The sequence below is a fragment of the Equus quagga genome, chromosome 6 (genome assembly GCF_021613505.1).
Source record: "Equus quagga isolate Etosha38 chromosome 6, UCLA_HA_Equagga_1.0, whole genome shotgun sequence".
NCBI classification, from domain to species: Eukaryota; Metazoa; Chordata; class Mammalia; order Perissodactyla; family Equidae; genus Equus; species Equus quagga.
Genome location: NC_060272.1, coordinates 62,870,586 through 62,896,009, shown reverse-complemented (window position 1 = coordinate 62,896,009; position 25,424 = coordinate 62,870,586). Strand labels below are relative to the sequence as shown.

Below are 25,424 nucleotides of genomic sequence, written 5' to 3'. Positions count from 1 at the left end.
ATGAAACCCCTGGAGCCCATGGGCTTGTTCAGCTTCTACTAAGATACCAGCTTGGGCCAGAAGTGAACCCTGGTTCCTGCACTCTTGGGCAACTCAAGGAAATGAGCAGACAGAAGGGTATGCTCGAAGAACATCCATTTGCAATACACACGCCCCTGGGATTGAGAAGAGCACAGATGAATTCTTTGCGCATCCTTCCTCTTCTCCTGTCTCACAAGAGAACAATCTCTTGGTGGAAAGGAGGGCCTTGCCCACTTGCCATGGTCTGTATTCTAAGCCAGCAGGCACCAGGACACTCTTAGTCATGGCTGTAGTGCTAGGTGCAGCTCTCAGATCACATCCTCTCCTTAACCCTGACAATTCTGCAGACTGCTGGAACTTACTCTTCATCTGTGATGGCCTCGTGGCAGCTGTCGCAGACTCTCACTTCAAACTCAAAGCCCATCAGAGGGATGGAGGAGCGCTTGGAGCTGCACTTGCCGCACACAGCCTTCCCGCACTTGCGGCAATGGTGCTGCAGGGAGAGGAAACAGACACTTGCTGCCGCTTCTGCAACTCTGCCTCTCCAGGTAGGCTCAGCTGTGATCAACAGCATTCAGGCGAGGATGCTAAACAAGCGTGCCCCAGAAAAATGAAGGAACACACCAGGTGTGCTCTCTTTTGGGCTCTTTATTCAGAATGAGGGCTGCTGGGAAACACATCTCACTGTACCACCCCCCCACTGCCTGCCTTTTCCCCTTCTTGGACCTTTCCAATTATCATCAGTATGAACTCTAGAGGAACCACCCAGGGGTCAGGTTATCTTAAGCCACGTGTACTGAAGAAGTGCCATCTCCAGAGATTATGCTGTTGGATGAACAGGAACATGGACGAAACCTGATTCAATCCATTGTCTACACTTTGGTCACACTCAAGCTAAGTGACTAACATTTGATTTCCTTGAGGAGGATCAAATCCAACCATGGAATCTGACTGAAAATGCTCTATTATAAGTAGGTCTAAATAACTAAAACTAAGATGAAAAGAGGGAAAGTGAAATTACTAAGAAGAAATAAATACCACTTCCATAATTTCATGGTTTGGTATCAGTATGAGCTAAGCATGACCCCTCTAATTTTAAGGTATATTTCCACAGATGCCACTGGAATTCTAATATCATATCCCTTAACTACTTACTGGGAACAAGTCACTACAAAACTGAATCCAGTACAAATGAGCTACAGTAGATAAAGAGAATAAGTTAATGTACAGTCACAAAGTGACTCCATGATAATAATTTATCGCACCACAACTCCCGCCCAGGGGTGCGCCTTCTTCTAAGATCATTAGGAGAAGTTATTTCCACACTGTTTCATTTTGATGAAACAGCCATACCACCTACCTGTCTTAGGCCAATTTTCTTACTGTCCCACATTTGCTTGAAGTTCCAGAAGAACGGCTGATCACACTTTTGGCAGGAATCACTGTCCAACCATTCAGGGGTCTTGTCAAACAAAGCACACAACAGGTCACAGTGAGAAGCAGTGAGGACAATGGAGCCACCGACACGGATGAAACTTACAGAATCAGGATGCGTTTTTTAAAAACGGAGGTGTGATTTCTCAATCATTTAAAAAATATTTACTGAATGCCTGTCATGCGTCAGGCCCTGGGGATGTAGCTGTGAATAAAAAGAACTTCTACCTTTATGGAGCTTACAATTTATTAGGGAAGACTAAACATGAAATATTACGAGTAATGATTATTTCAATAAGTAGAAGTGCAAAGGCCCGAGAAGGATAAGCACACAGCACCATGACAATGGTGTGACCTAGGCTGGGGTTCAGGGGTGTCCAGGGGCATCCAGGGACAGCTGGGGCCATATCACACAGTCTTGCCAGCAATGTTGAGGATTCAGGACTTCATCTCGTATTCTCTGATTGTATGGAATTATATTCGCTCTGGTCTTGTACAATTATATATAACTGCAGACCACACATACACACAGCTACCCATGTCGGAGGGATGCAACCTGACCACAGCGGGCACTCAGGGAAGCACTTGTCTACTGTCCACTCCTGGCAGGCCCAGCAGAGCTTGAGGCTCTGCTCCTTGCCTCATGGGTCACACAATATTCTGGCTTCGTTCATGATTTCCCAGCCCTATCATGAGTATTCTAAACTGGGTCAAACAGGTTTAAAAGATGTGTTAACCATAAAGTACTCTTTAGCAAATCTTCACAGATTATGCATATAGTGGCCCTACATTTGCTTCTAGAGTTCCACGTTCAACTCTGTAAATTCACCATCTGTGCAGAGAACTGATCTCTTTCCACATATCATCGAACCCAAGGAACCTAAAAAAATATACCCAGGGTTTCCCAAAAGTGAATTCCAATCTGACTCATAGGACACATTGTAAAAGAGGCCTGAGATCAAACAAGTCAGAGAAATGCGGTAAATGAGAGCCTGCCCCCTCTCTGAGATTCACAGCTGACAGCGGCACAGTCAAGGCTCGGGAAGGCCTTTTTCTATTGAGGTAATCCTTTCGGGGAATGCCTGTTACGGAGCAGATCTGGGGATTTAGCCTGTTCTCCCACCTTCGAGGAGAAATGAACCTAAAGCTACACATTGTCTCAAAAAGACCCCCATAACAGTGACATTTTAGAGTTCTGATTCTTGGTCTACTTATTTTATTAAAACTAAAGAAAAGAAATAAGCCTTCATTTGCTTTGTTTTATGCCCTAATCACTTTAAAGACAGATTTAATAAAATAACACAAAGTTTTTAGCTAAGACAACTTTTGTCATTTTTCAGAACATTTATAATGCAGGAAAATCAGGAAGATTTACAAAAAACTTTCACACTCACACACACAGAAACATCACTACATCTTTTACAAGGCAGCATGCAGGTTTAGGACATATATCAAATGTATCATAGTGGGTGCCTATGAAGAGGAAATTGGGAGTAAGGATCAGGAATGGGGAAAAAAATAAATCAGCATGTGTGGTATGATTCCATTTTTTGTCAAAAAAATCTTACACATGTGTATATGCAGAGAAAATATACGGAGGATCTTTGCCAACATGTTAAGGGTGATATTTCTGGGCGGTGGTATTATGAGTAATTGACATGTTTTCTATTTGTTAACAAGCATTTTGTAACTTTTCTACAAAGAATATGTATTATATATACTTTAAAAACATGATAAGTTTGAAAGAATGGATTTTATTAACTGTACAAACACGTTTAACACGTTTACGGGATGTCAATCCCATCTTCGTTCAGACACTTGAGGTTCTCATCACCTGCCCCGCGCCCTCGGCTGCCAGCCAAGTGCTTCTGTCTGCTGCTGCTGCTCATGAGCACTAACCCTCTGCCTGCGACCTCTCGTGTTCACCTCGTCTTTACTCCTGGTGTTTCTTGTCCTGCTCAGAGCATGTCCAGGCCCCATCAATCTTTGAGCACTATGTCCTTCTACAAAACCTTCGCTGAGAACGTTAGCCGACAATGATAACACTCCTTCCTAAATGCCCAGAACTAATGCTCTTTCCTACACCAACTGTAACAGTTTTCTGAAGTTTTCTGTCACATGTCTTTTCTTCCAGAAAGTCTGCCAGCCTTCATGGCAGGGACTGCTTCATTACACGTCCCAGACCTCCTGAGGTGAGCACTGCATGGCACGTGCCATAACCAGAGTGGAGCTCCACAGATACCTCTCAGGGGTATATGTTTATAAAATATGACAGGCAAAAAATGGATGGAACCTCCTCCACTGCTCACTGAGAGCTCTGATTCACTCAAAAAGAAGATTTAAAATAGTCAATAAGTACCGAAACCCCATATATCTGCACGTCAAAAGGCATAATTTTTAAGCAAGACGGCACAAAGGACTGTCCACCAACCGCCTGGTTTTGTCTTTGGAAACCACATCTTTATCCTTCTTCGGGTCTCTGTCCATCAAGGGTGGAGGGAGCACGCAGTGATGGAAAAGAGCCCAGCAGTTCGCTCTCCCCTGGTCTGGTCAGTTACGCCTGGGCAAAAGCCAAGACAGACCAGGTGTGGCATCCCTCATCTAAAGCAGGCTACCATGCAGAATCACCAGTCACCCGGGGAGCCTGGCTAGCAAGGCTAGTACATATTGTACTGATTTCCCTGCCTTCACACTGATGGGGCCAAGTGGTACTTTCAAAAGCAATATTCTACAATTCCCCACTTCCTAACAGTAATGATCGTTTTAATTAGTTACTAATAGAACTCCTGTGGATTTATGGTTTGAGCAAATCAAGCTTTAATCTTCTTAAGCATTTAATTACTGGCATTTGAAAGGCATTACATTGTGGGTAATGCAACTACTCTCTTGAAATGAGATTGGGTGAGGGCATGGAAAGAAGTTGGGAAATTGCTTTTGTCTTTTTAAAGTGTTGCTGTTCTATCTAATTTTTGCATCCTGCAAGGAAATAAATTAGAAGAATATACACTGTCAAAGGGAAAGTTTATCCAGTATAATTCTAGGGAGATGAGAAAATAGTTAACTTCAAAGTACTTGTCAAAGGGGATGATTCAGTAAACGCATCAGTTAAATGCTCAAAGGCAAAAAGGAAAACTCATAAAAAAAGAATATTATGAGAAAACTTAAATATATGCCTAAAAATGACAAAGTATATATTTATATCTGGAGAACTGTTAAGGACATGACTGATAAAGAAGCACAATAATAATTATTTCTAATATTTCTATTAATACCAAACTAAAGATTCTTACTTCATCAAATACCATTTCTCATAGACAAGCCACCATTTCCCTCAATAACATAAAGCACACGAGTTTTCTGTTTTCGTGGGCACTTTATCCCAAAGGCTAATTGCCTGAAAATAGATGGTTCCTTTTTCTCACCTGAACTTTTGCTGTGAATTGTGTAACAGATTTTAAGCCTACACAGCTTAGTCTCAGTCGAAATTCTTATGAAATCTCCATTACATGAATGTTACATGCCAATTTGTGAGGGGTAAAAAAAAAATGAGAGCTCCTTTTATAGTAGAATTTTTTTTCTCCAACAAACATGTCTTATTTCATGGTTTAATCATAAAAGAAATGAGAAATGAGCAGAAGGGATGGCTGAGCCATTTTTCAGCATAGCCAGAGCTGCAGAGCCCAGCCCAGTGGCCGTGGAGGGCGAGGCACCAGCCTGCTGTGACCCCTACCTCCTGCCTCTCCACGTCCATGTTCCAGACGACAATCCCACCATCACCACCACAGGAGATGAGCTGCCGTGTGTGCTGTGCATAGGAGAGGGCCTGGACTTTGTCACTGCAAAAGGAAGCAAGAGTTAGTGACAGTTCAGGAGAGCAAGCGAAAGCCCTGAGGGCAGGAAGCCCAGCAGTCAGTCAACACACACACTCACCCTTGCGCTCCAAGTGCAGATCTCAGAAAACGGATGGAACTGTCAACATGCTAACCCTTGGGAGAGGACTCAAGATTTAAAATAAGCCAAAATGCTCATCGAAGATGCTGAGGCCACAGGGAGAGGCAGTGTTTGTTCATTACCAACACTTAAGGAAAAAAGCTGAGTGTTGAACTGGTTGTAATATCTTACTGGTTCCTTCCTTAACTGATTAATTAAATGAAGTCTGTGCCACATCTTCATGTTGTATTTGTTCAAGGGTCATGATTCTACCTTTTAAAAAAAGTATCCTTTAGGAGTTTTGGAGGTCATCCATCGAGATGCCCAATGGATTTACCTGACAGAGCCAGGTAAACTGTGCTGCCTGAGGTGTGAACCATATCATGGCGGCTTAGGCACAGGCATGCCATTTCTTGGCTTCCCAGGGTGAATCCAAAGCAACAACAGACTTGAGTTTTACTGACTCTCCATTTCTCTAGTTTTAATAATCTTTCTCTACTGATTGTGTTTTACTTGTCTTTCCAGTTCATGTGTGGCTGCTAAGTTAGTCCCTCTTGGTGGCAGCCATGATGGAGGATTCAGGTTTACAGCCTGACAATTTGGTGATCACTTACAAGATTAGTGAGATCTACTCTCCACTAAGTAAGAGAGAACAGGGAATCTGGTTTCTTGGTCGTTTGTGTTTGAATATTTTTCTAATTTGAGCTCAAATCAATTAAGCATTCTGTGCCCAATGGGAAGGAGAATAGCTCTTTGAAATCTGGACTGGTGGTTTTTGTGTTTACTTTTGACCTGTGGCTGAAGTTGTAAAAGTGAAGCTATGAAGCTCCATGTGCCTGTGTCTACAATTCAGAGAGGCCTTTACCTCTTAGATATGGAATGCTTTCCTATTTCCAGAAGTATCAATAAAAAGAACTGGTTCTGTTTGACTTGTAAAGATAAAGTGCTTATATAAATTAAATATTCCTAAAATTCACAGAAACTAAGGAAATTGAACCTCTAAAACTTTAAACTTACTAAACTTAAAAATAAAAATTATTTTACACAAAATGCTATCTAACTCAGTAACATCTTAAGAATCCAAGTTCACAAAATTAAGGTAACTCTTTGGCAAATGAGACTAGTATGATATGTTTTAAAACACAGCTGTCTTTCTGATTTGTCAGTGTTAAGTGTAATGCAAGCGTATGTTTTATTTTATGTGGGTCGATTTCTCCTAAATTTATATAGGATTACTGGTCAATAAGCTAATATATATATATTTTTTTTTCCTGAGGAAGACTGGCCCTAAGCCAACACCCATGCCCATCTTCCTCTACTCTATATGCGGGATGCCTACCACAGCATGGCGTGCCATGCAGTGCCATGTCCACACCCGGATTCGAACCAGCGAACCCCGGGCCGCTGAAGCAGAACATGCGCACTTAACTGCTGCGCCACCGGGCCAGCCCCAATAAGCTAATATTATGCCTATATAATGTTTAATATTATGAAAAATATAAATTTATGTTCCAATAAATTGAATAATTGTTCTGATAAACTTTATATAAACAGCAATTATGTTTTGTAGCAAATAAACTTAAAGATTATTCCTAAGATCTTTAGGTAACTTAAAACAGACTAATATTAAGTTGTGCTAATCGACAGATAATCATTGGATATCTAGATAATTCCTAAGTTAAAATACTGAAACTTTGATTACAAAGAATAGCATTAAGTGTATATATGTTTGCTTCCTATTTTTATATGCTACAGAGAGGCTATACCTTAGTGTCTTGTCAATGAACGGGTTCATTTTTGCCACTTCAAGGAGATACAGAAGTGATGTATGTTGCAGTACAAATTTGTGTTATATGTGTTCACGAGCTTTGCAGTCTGCTCAAATGTTTGTATGTGACAATTCTGAATTATCCACATCCTCCCTCCCAATTTTCTCTATGAAATATAAGCTAGTTACTTTGGTTAACTATTATAATTAAAATGAGTGGTTGAGACTATGCCAGGTGCAATAATGAAAAAGAAATACAACAAGAAATAAAGCAGTGGTTCTCAAACTTTACGGTCTCAGGACCACTTTACACTCTTAAAACTTATTGGAGGACACCAAAGAGCTTTGGTTTAAATGAGTGATAATCATCAATATTTGTCATATTTGAAATCAAAACTGAGAAATTTTAAAAGTACTGATTCATTTGAAAATAGCAATGATGGATCCATTCCATTTTAACATAAATAACATATTTTGTGAAAAATAACTCTTTCCCAAAATGAAAAATCTTGATGACAAAAATAGCATTGTTTAACATTTTTGCAAGTCTTTCTAATGTCTGGCTTAACAGCAGAGAGCCAGATACTCATCTCTCTCCGCATTTGTTATGTTATCACTCATCATGCAGCCTCTGGAAAACTCCATTGTAGACTTTTGAGAGAAAAGGCAATTCTCCAGTAAAGTACAAATTTGTTCCAAAATATGAGAGAGAAAAATGAAGGCCAAAACTTGGGAAGTGAATTTTATTTGCTTTGGTTTATAATATTCAAATCTGGAAAAAAAATGCATTAAAATTCTGGCATAGTTCCCTCAATTTTGATGGTTTGTTTCCTTGGTTTACTGATTAATGCCTTTGACTACAATGCAAAGGATATTCTTTACCTTCTATGGAATCTGCCTAACTAGCAGAGATTCTGTATCTCACCAGAATTTTCAGAGCTTTATGTTGACTTGATTATTTAAGGAAAAAAATAAAAGGACCAGGGCCCTCACATGTGAAAAGAGCTAAATTCCTGAAAATTGTGTTACTTGCTTTATTTATTTTCAAATGTGTGTTATTCTTACTTTGATTATATAGATAAGCAAGTATTATTTTTGGACCACCTGTGCTCTTACCTTAATCAAGTACCTAAAACTCCTCTAACAACTCTTTGGTTTTGCCTTCCCAAACTATACCCAGTATTTTGAAGAAATAAAAATGTTAGGGTACTTTTTACACCTAAAACTATCATTGAGATTTCCTAGAGGGGTCCTGGAAAATCATAAAGATTTGTTTCTTTGCCTTACAAAAAGAGAGATGCTAGAAATAAATGCATTTGTTTGATGTGTTACTATGTTGAGTTGCATGTGAAGAGTTGTCAGATCAGAAGAGATGCTCAGTAAAATGTGACTAATCTAAGTATTCTGAAATTGTCTATTTCATGGGAAGACCATGGAGATTTACCAATGCTCTCATTGCCTATAATACGTTTTTCCATTCAGGGGAAATACTGATCAAAACTCTTAGGAAATAGTTATGTAGGGTAGCCCAATAGAGAACTGTATTGTCTTCCATTCTGATATTGTCAGAATAAAAAATTAACCACTAAGTCTCTATAATCTACACACAACTTTTGTATTATTCTGATGTTTGCCTGAAGGCTCTGCTATAAAAGCTACAGGCCAGAAAGGACGCTCTCAGAGTTTTGTGGAAAAGGACTGTTGTACCAGGTATTTTAAAATATTGATATTTCAAAGAATAGACTCTTAGGCAAAGGCTACCGAGTTGACAGTGCTTAGATAATTGTTAAGCTGTTAGTGGATGGAGTCAGAATTTCCTGGGATTTCTTTTTTTGGTCTGGATGTAGACGGCTTCATGAATGCAGACTGCTAAACCAAGAACCAGCAGAACAAGAATTAATTACATAGAACTGAATGAACTGAAGAGGAAAGTTTTATTGTGGCTATTTGCTTGGCTGATGTTGCTCTAATGTTCTACTTTCTGGATAGATGAGGATGCCTTGTCTCTTTACTTTTTTTTTTTTTTTTTTTTGCTGAGGAAGATTCACCCTGAGCTCACATCCATGCCAATCTTCCTCTATTTTTTAGTATGTGGGCTGCCAGCACAGCATGGCCTCTAATGGTGATGTAGGTCCAAGCCAGGGAATCAAACCTGGACTGCTGAAGCAGAGTACACTGAACTTAACCACTAGGCCACCAGGGCTGGCCCTCTCTGACTTTTTAACCTATCTCTAACCTACAGTTTAGTAAACTCTGCTTTCATAGGCTAAATTGAAACATTTAAAAATTATATACTATTCTCACTGATGCCCCAGAATTCACAAACTATTACTGAATCCCCTTAATTTTCAGGGCAATATAGTTATTTCACAGGTTCAGTTGGAATCTATCCACGGGATATAATTAGGCAAGCAAGCCCTTACCTGGAGTGTCGTATCAGAGAATGATGCTCACTGAAACAGATATGACTAGCGACTTTAAGAACTTACGGAGCCAATGCCTACAAAGCCCTCCCAGGAAAACTGACCTGGTACCTGGTTTACAGGGTCCTGGCCTTACAGGTGGTAAGGAAGCTACTAGACCAGTAACCTAACAAATGTTGGAAACCTTGAGGAATTCAAAAAGGTTATAAACACTATAGGTGAACTAAGGAGCAGAGTTTCTTAGGCTTGGTTTCCTAGCCTTGGGATAGCAAATAATAGAGGCTTTGAAAAGTCCAATCCAAGATTCCTTACAAAAACCTGCAGGCAGAAGTTAATTTTGTGGGCTTAATAGTTGTTTATACTGTATGGCTCTCTATTTGCAAAGCAAACCAAGAAAGTCTATATGGTTAATCAACACTCTTACCACACCAATGTAAATAATTAGGCCAAATCTTATGAGACCAGCCCTTTTTTGTGATGAAGAATAATCTTTGAGATTATTATAATTACAGGAGAGGAGGGGGAAAGAACTGTCAGGCAGAGTGTGAAAGACTGTGAAATGGACAAAAAGAAATTACTGGGTGTCTTTTCAACGGAATATCAGGTGTTATTTAGCATACCCTTCTGAGTTATCTGATTCTATAGCAGTCTGCGTTTTTGGTATCTTTAACTGAGCTAGTTTATAACTATGTAAATTATAAACTGATATTATTGCAAATGAATTTTGTCCAGTGAAGATGCAACTAACCCCCATCCACGCCCCTCCCATGGAAGAAGCCAGTTGTGAATCTGCTCAGCATTCTCCATTGTCTATGCATGTCTCCTCTTTGAATTTTCCTTTGAACTGGTTATAACATCTTACTAGTTTCTAGTATTAATTAATCATTAACTAGTATTGATTAATGACTAATATAAAATCTTTGGCATGTATCCATTTATAAAAAGAGTCAATTGTTTGCTATCTCTCCTGGTTGTTATTTCATACATTTTAAAGTATGGCGTGCCACCATTCTGATATTGAAAAGCAAGAAGGAAAATCATTTAGTTGAACAGACCCTGTGATTTGATCTACATTTCATTTGTTAAGGCATCTTGATACATATCAGTGATCTTGTAAAACCAAAATAAGCTAGAGAAGGAACTGCTTTGCCACTCATAGCTGGCAGCAACATTCAGCAACAAATACGTAATTTATGGGATTCCAGTACTGTTCACATTCCAACACAGAAGAGTGGGACACAGTGACGAATGCTGGATTCCAAGCTTTGTAATAAAGCTGCTCAGGGACTTCCTGATTTAAAGGTTCAAAATATGACCACCTTGGGGGCTGGCCCCGTGGCCGAGTGGTTAAGTTCGCGCGCTCCGCTGCAGGCGGCCCAGTGTTTCGTTAGTTCGAATCCTGGGCGCGGACATGGCACTGCTCATCAGACCACGCTGAGGCAGCGTCCCACATGCCACAACTAGAAGAACCCACAACAAAGAATACACAACTACGTACCGGGGGGCTTTGGGGAGAAAAAGGAAAAAATAAAATCTTTAAAAAAAAAAAAAAAAAAATGACCACCTTGCAGTTAAAAGCTGAGTGAGGGAACATCCCCAGGTTCAGAGACTAAGGGTTATAAAGAATAAAAGATACCTTCTCCTTACATTCATGTTTCATCTGACATCACTGTAGCATTTATACTAGAAAGCGTTTCAAAACTGGTTATTATTTCATGGATGAGTGCTCCGTGCACTGCACTGCAAACGCTCTTACGAGTGCACAAAAACCTCCCTTTTTACAGCCACAAGGATCTGCCATCCACAGAGACTACACTTAGTGGGACGGCCTTATTTCCTCTCTCACCAGCCCTAGGGGCAACATGTCTAATCAGGCCCAGCTACATAATTTGGGAGGCTCAACGCAAAACGAAAATACAAGCCCCCTTGTTGAAAATTTATTAGGAATTACAAGATGGTGACAGCAGAGAATTAAACCAAGCATGAGGCCCTCCTAAGCATAGGGCCTTGAGCAACTGCACAGGAAACATGCCCAGGAAGCTGGTCCTGGGCCTGAGGCTTCTTAAGGAGAAAGGGTAGAGAAGCCTTTATCCTCTTCATAGAAACAGATTTTCAGATATAGGCTAACATCTTCCCAGATGTCAATGTAGGCCCTCTTCCATCTCCTAAGAGTAGGATGGACTTAAATGTACAGTATCTTTCATTTCTTTGATGAAAAGTCCTGGGTTACCTGGTATAAATCTGATTAGTTATGCATCTGCTACCAGATATCTCGCTCTCTTATATTCACAACTCCCATATTCATAAGTTTTCCAAACCTCCAAGGACCAGAGAAGGTTCATAAGCAATCCACACGTGTGAGGTCTCTTGGATAACTGATACCCAGGGTCACCACACACCAAAGGGACCTGAGAGGGATCTGCTTCCCCAGGGATCTGTGGACCGCAGCCAGCCTGAACCCAAACTCAGGGACCTCTGTCCGGGAGCAGTAGTGTGAGATCAGCAACATTTTGCTGTTCAGAGACTAGGGTGGAAGTTCAGATTAGCCACCAGCTCCCACTTGCAATTTCCTGAAAACACTATATTTAGTGTTTTCATGTGTTCTGTTTTGAGTAACATTCTGATCCTGACAACCATGAGAATCTCTTCATCTCCTAAGATCCAAATCGAGAGTCACTCCCCCCCTGAGCCTCTCACTTCCCAGTAGAACTGGCCCCCTGGCCCCCTGCGTGTCCTGAGCGCCCAACACAAAGTCTGGTACGGAGCTGGGGCTCACCAAACATTTGTTGGATGTATTATGAATAAAAGGAGGAGGTGTGTGTATGTGGCAATATTTCCATAGTAAATGCTACAATCAAGGAGAAACAGTAATCATATCCAAGAGCTTGATTTTCGAATTATTATAATTTTCATTAACAGGAATAATTTTAACAACTGCCACTTACTGGCCCTTACTCTTGTGTTGATTATTTTACATGCATTATATCATTTGTTTTTTGATAACCTTTGAGGGTTTTTCTTTCCAACATTACCCTTATTTTAGAGATAAGGAAACTGAGATCAGAGAGATGAAGTACCTAGCCTAAGCCTATGTAGCCATTAGCAGAAGGGCTGGCTCAAACACAGCTTGGCCTGACTCAGAGACCAGCACTTAATGACACACTACACAGGCCCTCTCTCTTTAACAAGATGAGAACTCTAATTTCTTATACTGTGTTCTATTATGTGTTTAGCTAAATTAAAAATAGAAAAGACATCTCTTCTCTATTCTGATAATTCTCCAGTGCTACAGTGAGAAATGCTCCTAAATCTCAGATTCGGAAGGAGAGAAAGCTTTCATACATATTGATCTTTGCCCTCCCTCTTCAAAACCCAGAAGAAGCTGAATGCAAGAATTCTACTTCTTTCATAACTTTACATGCAATTTACTTGATATAAGAGGGAAGAGCACAAATTCTTCCAGTGTATATTTATTTATGAATAGCCTATTTTTTTACCAAAAGGCTTTGAGGATGCTTATAACAAAAATCTTACACATGGAAGAGTAGGGAGAGAGAAACCAAGACCTGGGACTGTGGAAAGAAGAAGCAAATACACAGGCCACATGTGCCCAGGGCCTGGCTGTGACACAGCTTCATGCAACATGCGGATCCCAGTCTTGGTGGAGTGTCCCATCACAAGGGACCACACAGCCCTTTACCTGTGCTTTAAATTATGTTACTATTAAATTAAGTTGCTAAAAAGTCTTAGAAGCCTAAGAAAACACTGCTAGAAAGAAAAATTACGGTCAAAAAGTTGGTCGTGGAATGATAGATATTATCTGAGAATAAAAAAGGACCTAAAAAAGCCCAAGTACCATTATTAGATTTGCCAAGGTGGGTATGGGACAATAAATATCCAGGTCTACGCTTCTGTAATATCCATCCAACTGGTAACTAATACTTGAAAAAACATAACTGGCCCTGAAACTGGAATCTTTTCTTTGCCTTTCCTTCCACAGAGCTAACATATAATCATGGTTCCACTTGCTGCAGGGAATAAAAACACCAAAATGCTTCCAACGCAGATAATATTGTATAGAAGTATACTTTCTTAGCTTTTTTCCCTTGGACTTAGAAACATTTTGCTGTCATCCATCACTTACTGTAGTGCTAAAGCTCTCTCTGTTTTGATGGGAGTTTTATACACCAAATCAAACTAGTTGCAACAATGTCGTATTACTGCTGCTGAAGGATGGTATGAAGCGGCAGAACCTGGGACAGAAGACACGTGGAGTTGTCCCTCTACACTATGGTTGGACATTTCCACAAGAGGGGAAGGCAGTCTCCCCATCCTGAGGGGTGGGGATCTCTGGTCCAGTCTGCTCTCTCCAGTTCCCAAGCTCACCAATTCGGTCCTTGATTTGGAACTCTGATACCATCAGTCACCCTGGGGGAAGGTGGGAAAACGGGGAATTGTTCAGCGCAAGGGGCAGCCTTGGACCCCAAGTAGAAACTCCTTGGCCTCTAAAGATGAAAAGAGACAGAAAACACCATGGGGCACCTGGGGGAAGGGGGATACCATATGTTACTCAATGTTCATTTTCGTATCCCCAGTGCCTGCCTGGCACAGCTCTGGACACGAGGAAGGTTCTGAATAGCTTTCCTAGTTCAAACGGACCTAAGGTTTGGGAGACCTAAGCTCCCAGCTGGGGTCTTTGAGGATGGTAGCCTAGTACGCTCATCTAAGAAATGATATCTGGCTTCTCTCTTTAACAGGGTTATCATAAGACTAAACTGAGGTGTCTGCGTGTTTTGAAAGCTCTTTGAAAAAGTATTAGGTGCTATTCAAATACAGGGATCACTGAACACCAATCCAGGGTCAATCTTCAGGGCAAAGGAATGGCTGCTTTGACAATGGGCTGATGACTTCTCCTCTCTGGCCAGGTGCCCTTGCCCTTTCCTTCCCACACCTTCTTTGTGAATCCCTTCTCCTACTTTCAGCAGCTCCAGTGGCTTTCCTGTCCTCAACTTAGGCATTCAAACCCGCTCTAACAGACTGACAGCAACTGATGCTGAGGAAGTTTATTTCTCCTAGCTCTGTGACACCCGGGGCAACCCCTCTCACGCTAAGACCTAGGGACAAGGAGCTTCTCAGAGAGTTCATTTTATTACTAAGCTTGAATTAAATAAAGTACCTTCTGCCATTATTCCTGTTCACAGCCAGTTCTGACTGGGGGCTCCTGATCTCACCGCCTGCCTGTCCTAAGTTCTAAGGGTGTGATCCCTTCGGGATGGACTCCAAGTCTGGTCTGTTCCATTTTCTAAAAGGTCAAGTCTGTATTTCTTAGAAACTGGAAGACCTTTCATTTTTCTGGGACTGAGAGACTGTATCTCAACTTTGTAGCTTTTCCTTTCTTACCAAACTATAGGTGCAAGTTCCCTAGAACATTCTGCATGAGGGCACTTAGCACACAGTGATGCTGGTGTTAAGCACTGTTACACTTCACCACCCTGTGGACGGGCCATGCAAGGCTGCTTGCAGCCTTTATTAACCACTGTGTAAGAATAAAGCTAATTATGAGCTAATCTGAATGAGTCCAATAAATATTACTGATCTTCATTCAAAACCTGCGTTTTATTTCTCTGAGAGTCCAAAGCAGCAGGAATTACCTGGCAGATTAGATAATTGAGTGTTATTAAAGAAGACTGTTTTTGGCTTCTCTTTCTCTTCACTTACATAGATGATGTCAACTCCTTCTACAAGATCTTGATGTGTGTCCATGTCATGGAGATAAATATAAGAGAACGACCCCTCTAACGTGCTGATGACAAGGTCCAAGTGACCCACAAGCCAGGTGTAGCCCCAGACAACTGATCTGTTCTCTAACGTGGGAAAGAAGGGCTGACCAGCTACTTCTCTAAAACTAAACTCTAACATTAAAATAATTATTTTTGCATGGGCTGTCTAAAATTGAATTCACTGATATCCAATAATCCCAAACTGTAGATTTAACTGGGAAGGCTATTTTAAAACTAGTGTTTCCACGCAGATTTACAGGCAGAGCTAATGTTGCTTAAAACCAGTCAGTTCATGGGAGCAGGACTGACATTTGTTCATGGCTGTCTAGAGTCATTCTTAAGAGCATTTTGAAAACTTTACAAGTTTAAACAATTCAGAACTGCTTGAGTGTTCTAAAGAGATCTAAAATTCCTTCCTACAACATGATTAGGCTTTGCCCCCAGGGACTGTGGGCAGCACATGTGGAACAAGTCGGAGTGTGGTCTGAGGGTCACCAGCAGAGAGCTGCCTGGGAGGCTGGTTACGACACAGACGCCCGAAGCTCCAGACAGCGACCAGATCTCAGAAGAGAGGGCCCAGAAAGCTACTTTTTAACAAACTCCTTGGTGATTCTTTGTGTACTGCAAAGTTTGAGAACAGCTCCAAGGAAACACAAAGCTCTCTCTGCTCTTCCTCCCAGGCCCCTGAAACCGTCCCTGAAGGAAGAAGAGCCTGATATGAATCCAGGCGAGAACTCAATAAATATTTGGTGAAGTACAAAATGTACTGTGTAAGGAAGGATATGATTTCTCTCTTTCCTCTAGCTGCCAGGAATCTTACAGCCACATTGGAACTCAATTAAGAAATTCTGTGGGCCTTCCTATTTTTAAGCTCATTTTTCCCTCATTCTCAAATTTTGACTCTTATATTCTTTCTGGTTCTAATTTTTACCTTTTCTTTATTTGCTGCCATTATTTTATTTTACGGTTTTCTGTAAGCACTCTCAGATCCTCTGTGGAATAAGATGGAGTATAAATAAATAAACAGATGTACAGATGTAAATCAAAGTGGCTATTATTTGCGTTCCTGCCATGTTCCTTCCCACGCTGAGATCCTGCCATGGAGACTGGCCCGCACTCCTTTGTTCTAGCTTTCGGCTGGGAATCTTTTCTCAGTGTTCTTTATAAAAGCACCAGCAGTCTTACTTGTGTCCTTGGAGCTCGATGGCTGTTCCTTTTCTCCCACCGATGTCCCACATGATTACAGAGTGATCTGAGCTGCCCGAGAACAACACTCGCTGGACGGGGTCCCAACAGAGAGCAGTCACCCCACCTGAGAGAACAGAGCCAGCTGGACATTAGTCACAAAGTAATAGTATTATTCACCAATAAAATGTGAAAGCAAAGGAGTTAGGATCTAGTGCAGTTCCTGGCATACAATACATTTTTGTTGAAAGAACAAACAACTAAGTCTCAAAAGAGAAAAAAATTGGCTCCAAGAATGAAGTCCCACCCTTTAAGCATTATTTTCTCCCAAATTTAATGTACTATACAATGAATTACTGTAAAGACCAAAGGGAAATGAAGATGGCAATTAATTGACCTTCAAACAACGGGCATAATTCTAAGAAGAATGGAAAATATTGCACTGTTTGGAAATATTAACCATATTTTCTTAACTGCTGTCTACTTCCCACCCCAACAATAATAGATAAGAAGTAAATGGGGTTTAAAAATCTCAATTAGCTTTTTTATTCTTGAACACAGATATAAATAGACTATAATTCAGAACTTAAAATTTATTTTCTCTCTTTGGGAGTATAAGTTTACAGATTCTGGGCAAATTACCTACATCCTTGAGTGTCAGTTTCCTCAACTATAAAATGGGGAGGATGGTAATACAACTGTGACTACTACAGTGATAACATCAACCCAGCCATTACCTACTTCACAGGATTACGGTGAGAATTAGATCGGATCAATTATGTAGGACCCTCTGTAGACTGTGGTGTGCAGTACAGATGCTGGTTATTAGCATTACTCTAGCGGTGTGGCTATAAAATATGATGACAGATTTTCTTCTCTGGCAGTCCTCTTATAAATCAAACTCCTTGTGCATTGAGAAAAATAGCAACTTTTTCCATATAAATTGAATGCAAAGCTTACAAATACTTAAGAATGTGAGAAAGACTAACTTTTTACCTTATTAAAAAACATTCTATTCTGAAAAGAACATAAAATAGCTTATTTCTTGGAATCTGACATTTTTCCTATTCAGATTATCAGTTTGTTCTAATGAAGTACTGCACTTTAAAAGCTTTTAGGAAAGTTTCTCTCATATAATTGTCTCAGAAGACCAAAAGGGAAAAAAACCCTCACTATTCTGAATTATGCTTAATGGCTTCTTCTCATACCTGCACAACATTCTGCTTGAATATATTCCTGTCCATGTAAGAATACACATCACCTCCCCCAGGGCACATGCAGTAACCACCCCGTGCAGCTCCCATCTCCTCTTTCCTCACCACTTGCCGCCCCTCAACCCCATCCATAACAGCTTCAAGCACAGAGCCAGCAGCAAACAGGGTCTAGTGCTGTCTGTTGAATGAATGAAGGAGCAGATGAATGAAAATACAAAAGTCTTTGTTTTCATCCACAAATCTTGTTATTCGGAACTGTTCTGCTATGCTTACTTAGCTTTTCAAAGCTGAATATTTTCTCCTTCTGTATAACTCATTTTCTTTTTCTGCTATTAAACTCCATATACCTTTTTTTTTTTAAAGCTTCTTTCAGAATTTTAGAATGTAATACTTCAGGATATACATTCCATCCTGCAAAATGTTTATTTCCACACAGTACCCAAATGGCTGACTTTGTTAAATATCTGTGGCAGAGTTAGCTAATTGTTCACCTAAATTCATATGCCCCCTTCCATATATACAGTGCTCCCTGGAAAGCTGCTGTCCTGCAGGGACCACATTTACTGGGCCCTCCCGAATCTAGGGGGCATGGGACCAGTCCTCAGCCATGGAAGCCAGAAAGTATGAGGAAGTACCATGCATCGCTTGTAGGCCAGGCAGTTAAGATATCCCTTTTCCACTGTCTCTTTACACTTCCTCCTAGAGGACTCCGAGACCCCATGGCACGAGAAATTCTAGAAGGAGCCTGGGTCCCTGAATCACCAGAAAAGACCTGTAAATCAGGAACACTGGCATTGGATTGTTACATGAGTGAGAAATAAACTTCAGCAGCATTAAGCCACTGAAATATTGAAAATTATTTGTTAAGAGTAGTTAGCATTACCTATTACAATGCCATATGTTTACTGGAATATTATAATAAGCCTGGCCCAAGAGAAAGATGAGAATCGGCAAAAGCTTCATAAATGTCAGAGAAATGAAAAGAAGTTACTGGTTTAGACTGTAAATATTGATGCCTAATATTTAAACAGAATTGGAGAGAACCCTGGTCAGAAAATTGTTGCATTAGCCTCCAAAGCAATCCATTATAAACTCTGAATTGATTTTTTCTCCAAAATATATCTAGAATCTAAGCACTTTCCACCACCTCTACTGCTACCACCCTTGTATGAGCCACTGTCAAAATTCTTGCCTGGAAAATTAAAAAGTCTGACACATGTTTTGTTATAAAGGCTATGGGGGAAGAAGGCATTCTCATACATTGCTGATGAGAATGCAAACTAGTAAAACGTGGAAAGCCATATCCAACAAAACTACATATGCGCTTAGCTTTTAATCCAGCAATCTCACTTCTGGGAATTTGTCTCAAAGATACTGTCTCCACACCCACAAAAATACACATGCACAAGGCTGTTCATTCCAGCATTGTCTGAAATCGCAAAATATTGGGAACAACCTAAAAGCTTGTATGAGAGAGTAGGTGAATAAACTATGGTACATTCACTGAGTACTACGCTGTTATGAAGAATGAACAAGAACTCTTGGATAGATATGAAGTGATTTACAGGATATACTGTAAAGTGAAAAAGGCAAAATGCAAAAGAATATCTACATTATGTTACCTCTCAGCTAAGGAAAAAGGGTCGATGAGAAACGAATGAGATTTGTTAACTAAAAGCAGGTGTGTGGGAGCAGCTGGGAAATGGAAATAGAGAGGGATGAAAGAGATTAACACTTTTCTGAGTACATTTTTTTGTTTGATTCTGAGTTTGGGAACCATGTTAATGTTTCACATACTCAAAAACAAGTGAATAATTAAAATCAACCAGGAGTGTGGGGTAGTGATGGACCCCACATGGAATATAAACAGAAACAAGTGAACCTAGCTGTATTATAAATGAATGATACAACCACACTGAAGGGGAGCAGGAGGAGAACTGACAAAAGTAGCTTTGGAAAATGGTAGTTCAATTGTATAGTTTAAGGCTAAATATAAAAAGACTTGTACACAAATATGGTACTCTAGTCAGTAGGTTTGTACTTCACAGGGATACAGGTTATACAGGTTAGCAAGTCTGACACTATTCTAATGTGTATTTAGGATTGAGCAACTAAGAAATGTACTGAGGATAATAAAGGCTGAGATTCTCACTATTATAATAGGAGTTACAAATAAGGAGGGAAGTTTAGAATAAACTCTCCGGGGTTAGATTCGAATTTGAAATATCAGTACGGAATCAGGTGTGTGTACAAGCACACACATCCAAGATATAGAAATAGTTATAGATGTGTGAATACACATATATATTTTTTCTAGCTCTGTCTACTGAGAGGGCCAAGAAGCAATGACACCCCATTAATAATAAGCACACATAGCACCCAGATTTTGCCTTCTAATTACTATTCTGTAATAAAAGGAATAAGGGTTATTTGGATAGCTGAATCTGGGCTGAGGCAAGGAGTATACAAAATAAGCCAGGAACGTCATATGGTACCATAAAGTACGACTTGCTCAAAAGATGATGGGGACATGTGAAGAGGAGACAGGAAGCAATGTGAAGGGGTTCCCAACAGCCAAACTGGGGACAATTTGAGCAACAAGATAAATAAATGGTAGTAACAAATTCTCACACAGAAATAAATAAAAATTTTTGGATACAAATCAATACAATCAACTGAATAAATAAATAAATGGGGGAGAAGTGAAAGTTATGGTACAATTCCAACCAAACAGTGTGGAAGAGATAACGATAATAAAAAACCCACAAATTTGGCAAACACTATAATCATAACTGTTTCTGGTAAGAATCATGAATAAAATTACTGGGCAGAAATATGATGAAAAACAGAATATTTACACAGTTTCAAAGTATTTCCTCATAAAATACTTATGAATTACAAAGGGTGATTAAGTGGAGAAACCTGGCAGACAGTACCCTAACCAAATGATTAAAGTTAACATCTCCAGGGCAGAACAAATCAACATCATGCCTCTGATATGATGCACTGACAAGGACACAACGTCATTTTTGTGGTATTCTTATCAAAAATGCATAACTTGAATTTAACCATGAGGAAACATCAGACAAACTCAAATGGAAGGACATTCTACAAAGGAGGGACATTCCGGCTAGTACTCAAAAATGCCAAGGTCATGAATGACAAAAAAAGACTGAGGAACTATTCTAGGTTAAAGGAAACTAAGGAGATATTATAACCAAATGAATGTGTGGTCCTGGGTTGAATTCTGAATCAGAAAAAGGTTATTAGCAGGATAACTGGAAAAATGTGAGTAAGGTCTGTAGAATAGTATTGTATCAATGTTAATTTCCTGATTTTGACATTTGTACTGTAGTTTTCAAAGACGTTAACATTTGGGGAATATGGATGAAGGATGTATAGGACTCTGCAATATTTTATAACTTCTTTAATGTCTGAAATTATTTCAACGTGAAAGTAAAAAAAAAAGAAAGCCTAAGACTATTATAAGAGCCTTCTACAAGGTTTCCTGGGCTCCACTCCTGTTCTGTTAGCTGTTCTCCGGCTAGCAACCAAAGCAATCATCGAAAAACCCAAAGCAGATTATGACACCCTTTGCTCAAATCACTCCTATGGTTTGCCATCCCATTCAGAGGAAAACCCGAAGTCCACTCTATGGCCTTTCAAGGCCCTTCCTGATCTCACTCCTGCCCCTATCGTGGGGCTTCCCTTCCTCCCCTTCTCTACCTTACTTGCTCCCCTCATTCCCTCATTTCACACAGGTCCCTGCTCAAATGCAACATCCTTACAGAGACCTTCCTTGTCTGCTCTTATCACTCTAGTCCTTATTTTGTTTTATTTTTCTTCAGAGCATAACAATCTATTTATTTACTGTCTGCTGCCCCAACAGAATACAAGCTGTGGCAGGGCCAGGGTTTTGGCTTGTTCACCATAGTCTCCGCAGGACCTAGAATTCTGCCTGGCTTACAGTAGGAACTCTAAGCACAGACAAATGAGCAAATGACTGCAAGGAGTAAGCACACAAATCAATGTCCTGTGCCTTGTTCTTAGCACGCAGAACAGGCATGTGACGTCTCTTTTCCTGGCTGACCCGTGTGAACAGCCTTCATCTATTTTGCTACTCACACCTTTTAGGTTAGAGAATGCTCATCTCAAGGAGAAGCTCTGGAGATGGTCTTGTTTGACTGGTTAAGCCACTAGGATTAGAGGGATAGAAAAGAGAAAGATGACAAATGGGATTTCCCCTATTTAACATCTGTTTGCGTCCCCCTAAAACTCCTATGTTGAAACCTAATCCCCGATATCTGGAGGTGACGAGGTCACAAGGGCAGAGCCTTCAGGAATGGGATTGCCCTTACGAAAGAGACCCCAGAGAGCTCCCTCACCCCCTTCTGCTGTGTGATGTTATAATGAGAAGGTAACCATCTAGAAACGAGGAAGTGGCCCTCACCAGACACTGAGTCTGCCAGCACCTTGATCTTGGACTTCCCAGCCTCCAGAACCATAATAAATAAATATGTGTCACTTATAAGCCACCCAATCTATGATATTCTGTAATGGCAGCCCAAACAGACTATGACAACATATAAAATGGGTAGCTCAGGTTCTTTAACCACTCGGCCACAGAGCCAGCCGGTAGCTCAGGTTCTTTAAAGCATCTTGTCAGATTTAAATTATGGTGGGCAATGGTAAAAAAAAAAATGGCTAGAAAGGCTTATTTAACTTAATTAAAGACTTAATTGCAAGAGCTGTTCATCCTGTCAGAACAAACATGGAAATACTTAAATAGAGCTTATTACATGCCAAGTGATAAATACCTTTCAATTTCCCTCAATACACACCCACATCTATAAACACTGCACCATGAGAAGGAGGCCCTTTGCCTTCTTTGTTGGTGACTAAGGGATAAGGATAGTTTATGGTAAAGAAACTGGAGGTTTAGATATGGTATTATAAGTGCACTGGCTCTGGAACCAGATTCTAGGCTTAAATTCCAGCTCTATCCTTATTAGGTATGTGGCCTTGGGTAAGTTATTTAATGTCTTTGTGCTTCAGAAGTCTCATCTGTAAAATAGGGATGATAATAGTTTTGTTATTAAATGAGTTAATATATGTGAGCACATAAAATGGTGCCTAGCACCTGGGAAGCTCTCAATAAATGTGAGCTATGATTACACTGCAGGAGACCTCATCTATACCATCTCCAAGACAGCGCTTATTGTTGAGTTAGCTTTAAGGCAGTGATCAGCTTGTTCCCATGTTATCCCACAATCATGAGGTCAATTAAAGTTTTAGAAACAAGACCCATCTCTAGTTTTTCCACATCACATCAGGCTATAAGGGGCCAGAACTGGGAAGGAAAGTTCTTGGTAATATAGAGTTAGGAAGAGAGAACCAGGTTAATGCAAGTCAAGGTATACTCATCAGACCCTCCCAAGGCTCAGAGTGTTAACATGTTCTATTAACAGTGGAAAAGATGGAAGGAAAAGCAGCAAGACAGGAAATAAGATGGACTGGGGAAGGAAACAAATAACTTTGGGGTCTCATCCTAGCTCTATGTAAATATCCTAACAATGGGTCCTATTGGAGGTTGGCTTATAAATTGTAAACTAAAGAATTCATTTCAAGTCAGTTCAACAAGCACGTATTAGGCTCTGTGGATACAATCAAATGAAATTAGACGCTATGCCAACACAAATGTACAATGGTAAGACAATGGGCTTAGTTTTGAGAACAAGAAGGGCATGCACATTGTATTTGGTGGAGTCATTCTCTCATGGGACCTGTGGTTACTCTCTCTGCCTAGAGTGCCCATTCTACCTTTTATCACCCAAGTAACTTTTCTCCCTCTTCAAGGTGCAGCTCAGGTGTCTCCTGCAAGAAGCCTTCTCCCAACACCCCCAATTCAGGTGAGGTTCCCACCTCTGTGTACATCTCTGTTGTCACACTCACCATTTTGTCAAACTTTGTTGGATTATAAATCCATCTCCACAGTAGGCTTTGGGTTCAGTATCTCTGTATTCAAGCACAGTGCACAGTGCTTGATACACAGGAGGCACTCAATAAATATTTACTCAACTGGCCTGTTGAATTTGAAGGCAGAGAAGAATGGGCAGACAACAAACAAGAGCAATAAACCATCACTACAGAGGCACTGGGTGAGCCTCGAGGGTGGGGCCGGCAGGAAGGCAGCGCGCTGAGAGACATGGAGGAGCAGAGAGGTGGGGAGAAGAGGTGGAGGTGGAGAGAAGAGCCGCTGACTGAACAGCCTCTTCCTTCCGATGCGACTGTTCCTGAATCTCTCAGCAGACAGCCTCCTGATGAACAGTCCTTTCTACTAGAGGCTTTTGGCAGCAGGAGAAGGCAGCTACCATCAGTGAGCCTGCCTTCCACAGCAGTGTGACACACACCTCACACTCAGTCCACATGCATACCATCCTCCTTGCCCTCCTAACTAGGTGGGACAATGAGAGCCAGGGTCTATGATTGTGGGTTTCCAGGGTTTATGATATCTTAAATGACAAAAATCATTTCTTCTATTTTTTTGACTTCACTTCAGCTTACTGCATCTTTCTGCTCCCCACAATGTTTCATTATATGCTTCTTCCTGTTTTTGACCTCGACAATATGACCGACAGAATAATTTTTAACAAATGAATTCATTCTTAAAAATAAAGGTTTTTATCATTATAGAATTTAACTATACTATTATATACTCTCATAGATGTAATTTTTAATGGCTGTATAATGTCTCAACACATGGAGGTACCTTAACTTATTTCACTTATTATTAGATTTTTCTCAACTTTAACTATTATAAATTTTGCTAAGATGAACATTTTTATATATAAAACTTTGTTCACATTTCTGAATATTTAGTTAGAAGGGATTCCCAAACGTGGAACCAGATCAAACAGTATAAACATTTTTAGAAATTTAACATACATTACAAAAGGCTTAGTGAAATAATTTTCTGGAGAGCTTTACAACATTTCTTGCAAAAGCTAAAGACTGTGGACTGTTGCAAAGTCAGGGTTGGAAACTGCTGGGTGTGTCTTTACCAGTATGATTCGGTACCTCAGTACGAGTGTTCCCTTATACCCTGCCAGGTGAAGGTTTATAGGCTAAATGTGGCTAAAGGAGGGCCACCAAAGTAAATCCTCAGATCACGAAGATTCTTGGATAAAATATTTGACCTTTTGTTACTGCATTTTGCTCTAGGTTAAAGTGATGAGTGTTTCTGTAAAGCTAAATGTCCTCCATCTCTAGGCTACACCTTCCTCCTGAGATCCACAAACGGATCTCCAGCTGTCTCCTTGCCACCTCCCCAAGGACGTCTCTTGGTCACGTTCAGTTGAAAGCACCATGATATTCTCTCCCAAACCTGCTCCACCTCCAAGCCAAGTTCCTGGCTTCAGTAAACGGCATCATCATCCACCCAAATGCTCCAGACAGAAACCTGGGAGCCACTCTTACCCCAATGGCCAAATGCTGCTGACTCCTAATCTCCTACAGAGATCCTGAATCTTTCTTCTTCTCTCCATGCCCACTGCTATCTCCTCAGTCCAAACAAGTATCACCTTTTCTAGGGACTCCAGCAGTAGTCTTCCTTCTAAATGGTCTCCTCACATCCATTCTTGTTCCCACTCAATCCACCACCCACAGCTGC

The 25,424-nt window shown here is 40.5% G+C and overlaps 1 protein-coding gene across 2 annotated transcripts in view; it reads right to left on the bottom strand.

Moving 5' to 3' along the window:
• WDFY2 (WD repeat and FYVE domain containing 2) overlaps positions 1–25,424 on the bottom strand; it is a 211,019-nt gene that overhangs the window by 9,067 nt on the left and 176,528 nt on the right. For both annotated transcript variants that reach the window (XM_046664042.1, XM_046664041.1), the window contains exons 7-10: positions 16,542–16,668; positions 5,186–5,291; positions 1,382–1,483; positions 384–514 (exon numbers count right to left, since the gene is read on the bottom strand). In XM_046664042.1, the coding sequence (XP_046519998.1) occupies positions 384–514; positions 1,382–1,483; positions 5,186–5,291; positions 16,542–16,668 (466 nt within the window). The remainder of the gene's footprint in view (positions 1–383; positions 515–1,381; positions 1,484–5,185; positions 5,292–16,541; positions 16,669–25,424) is intronic.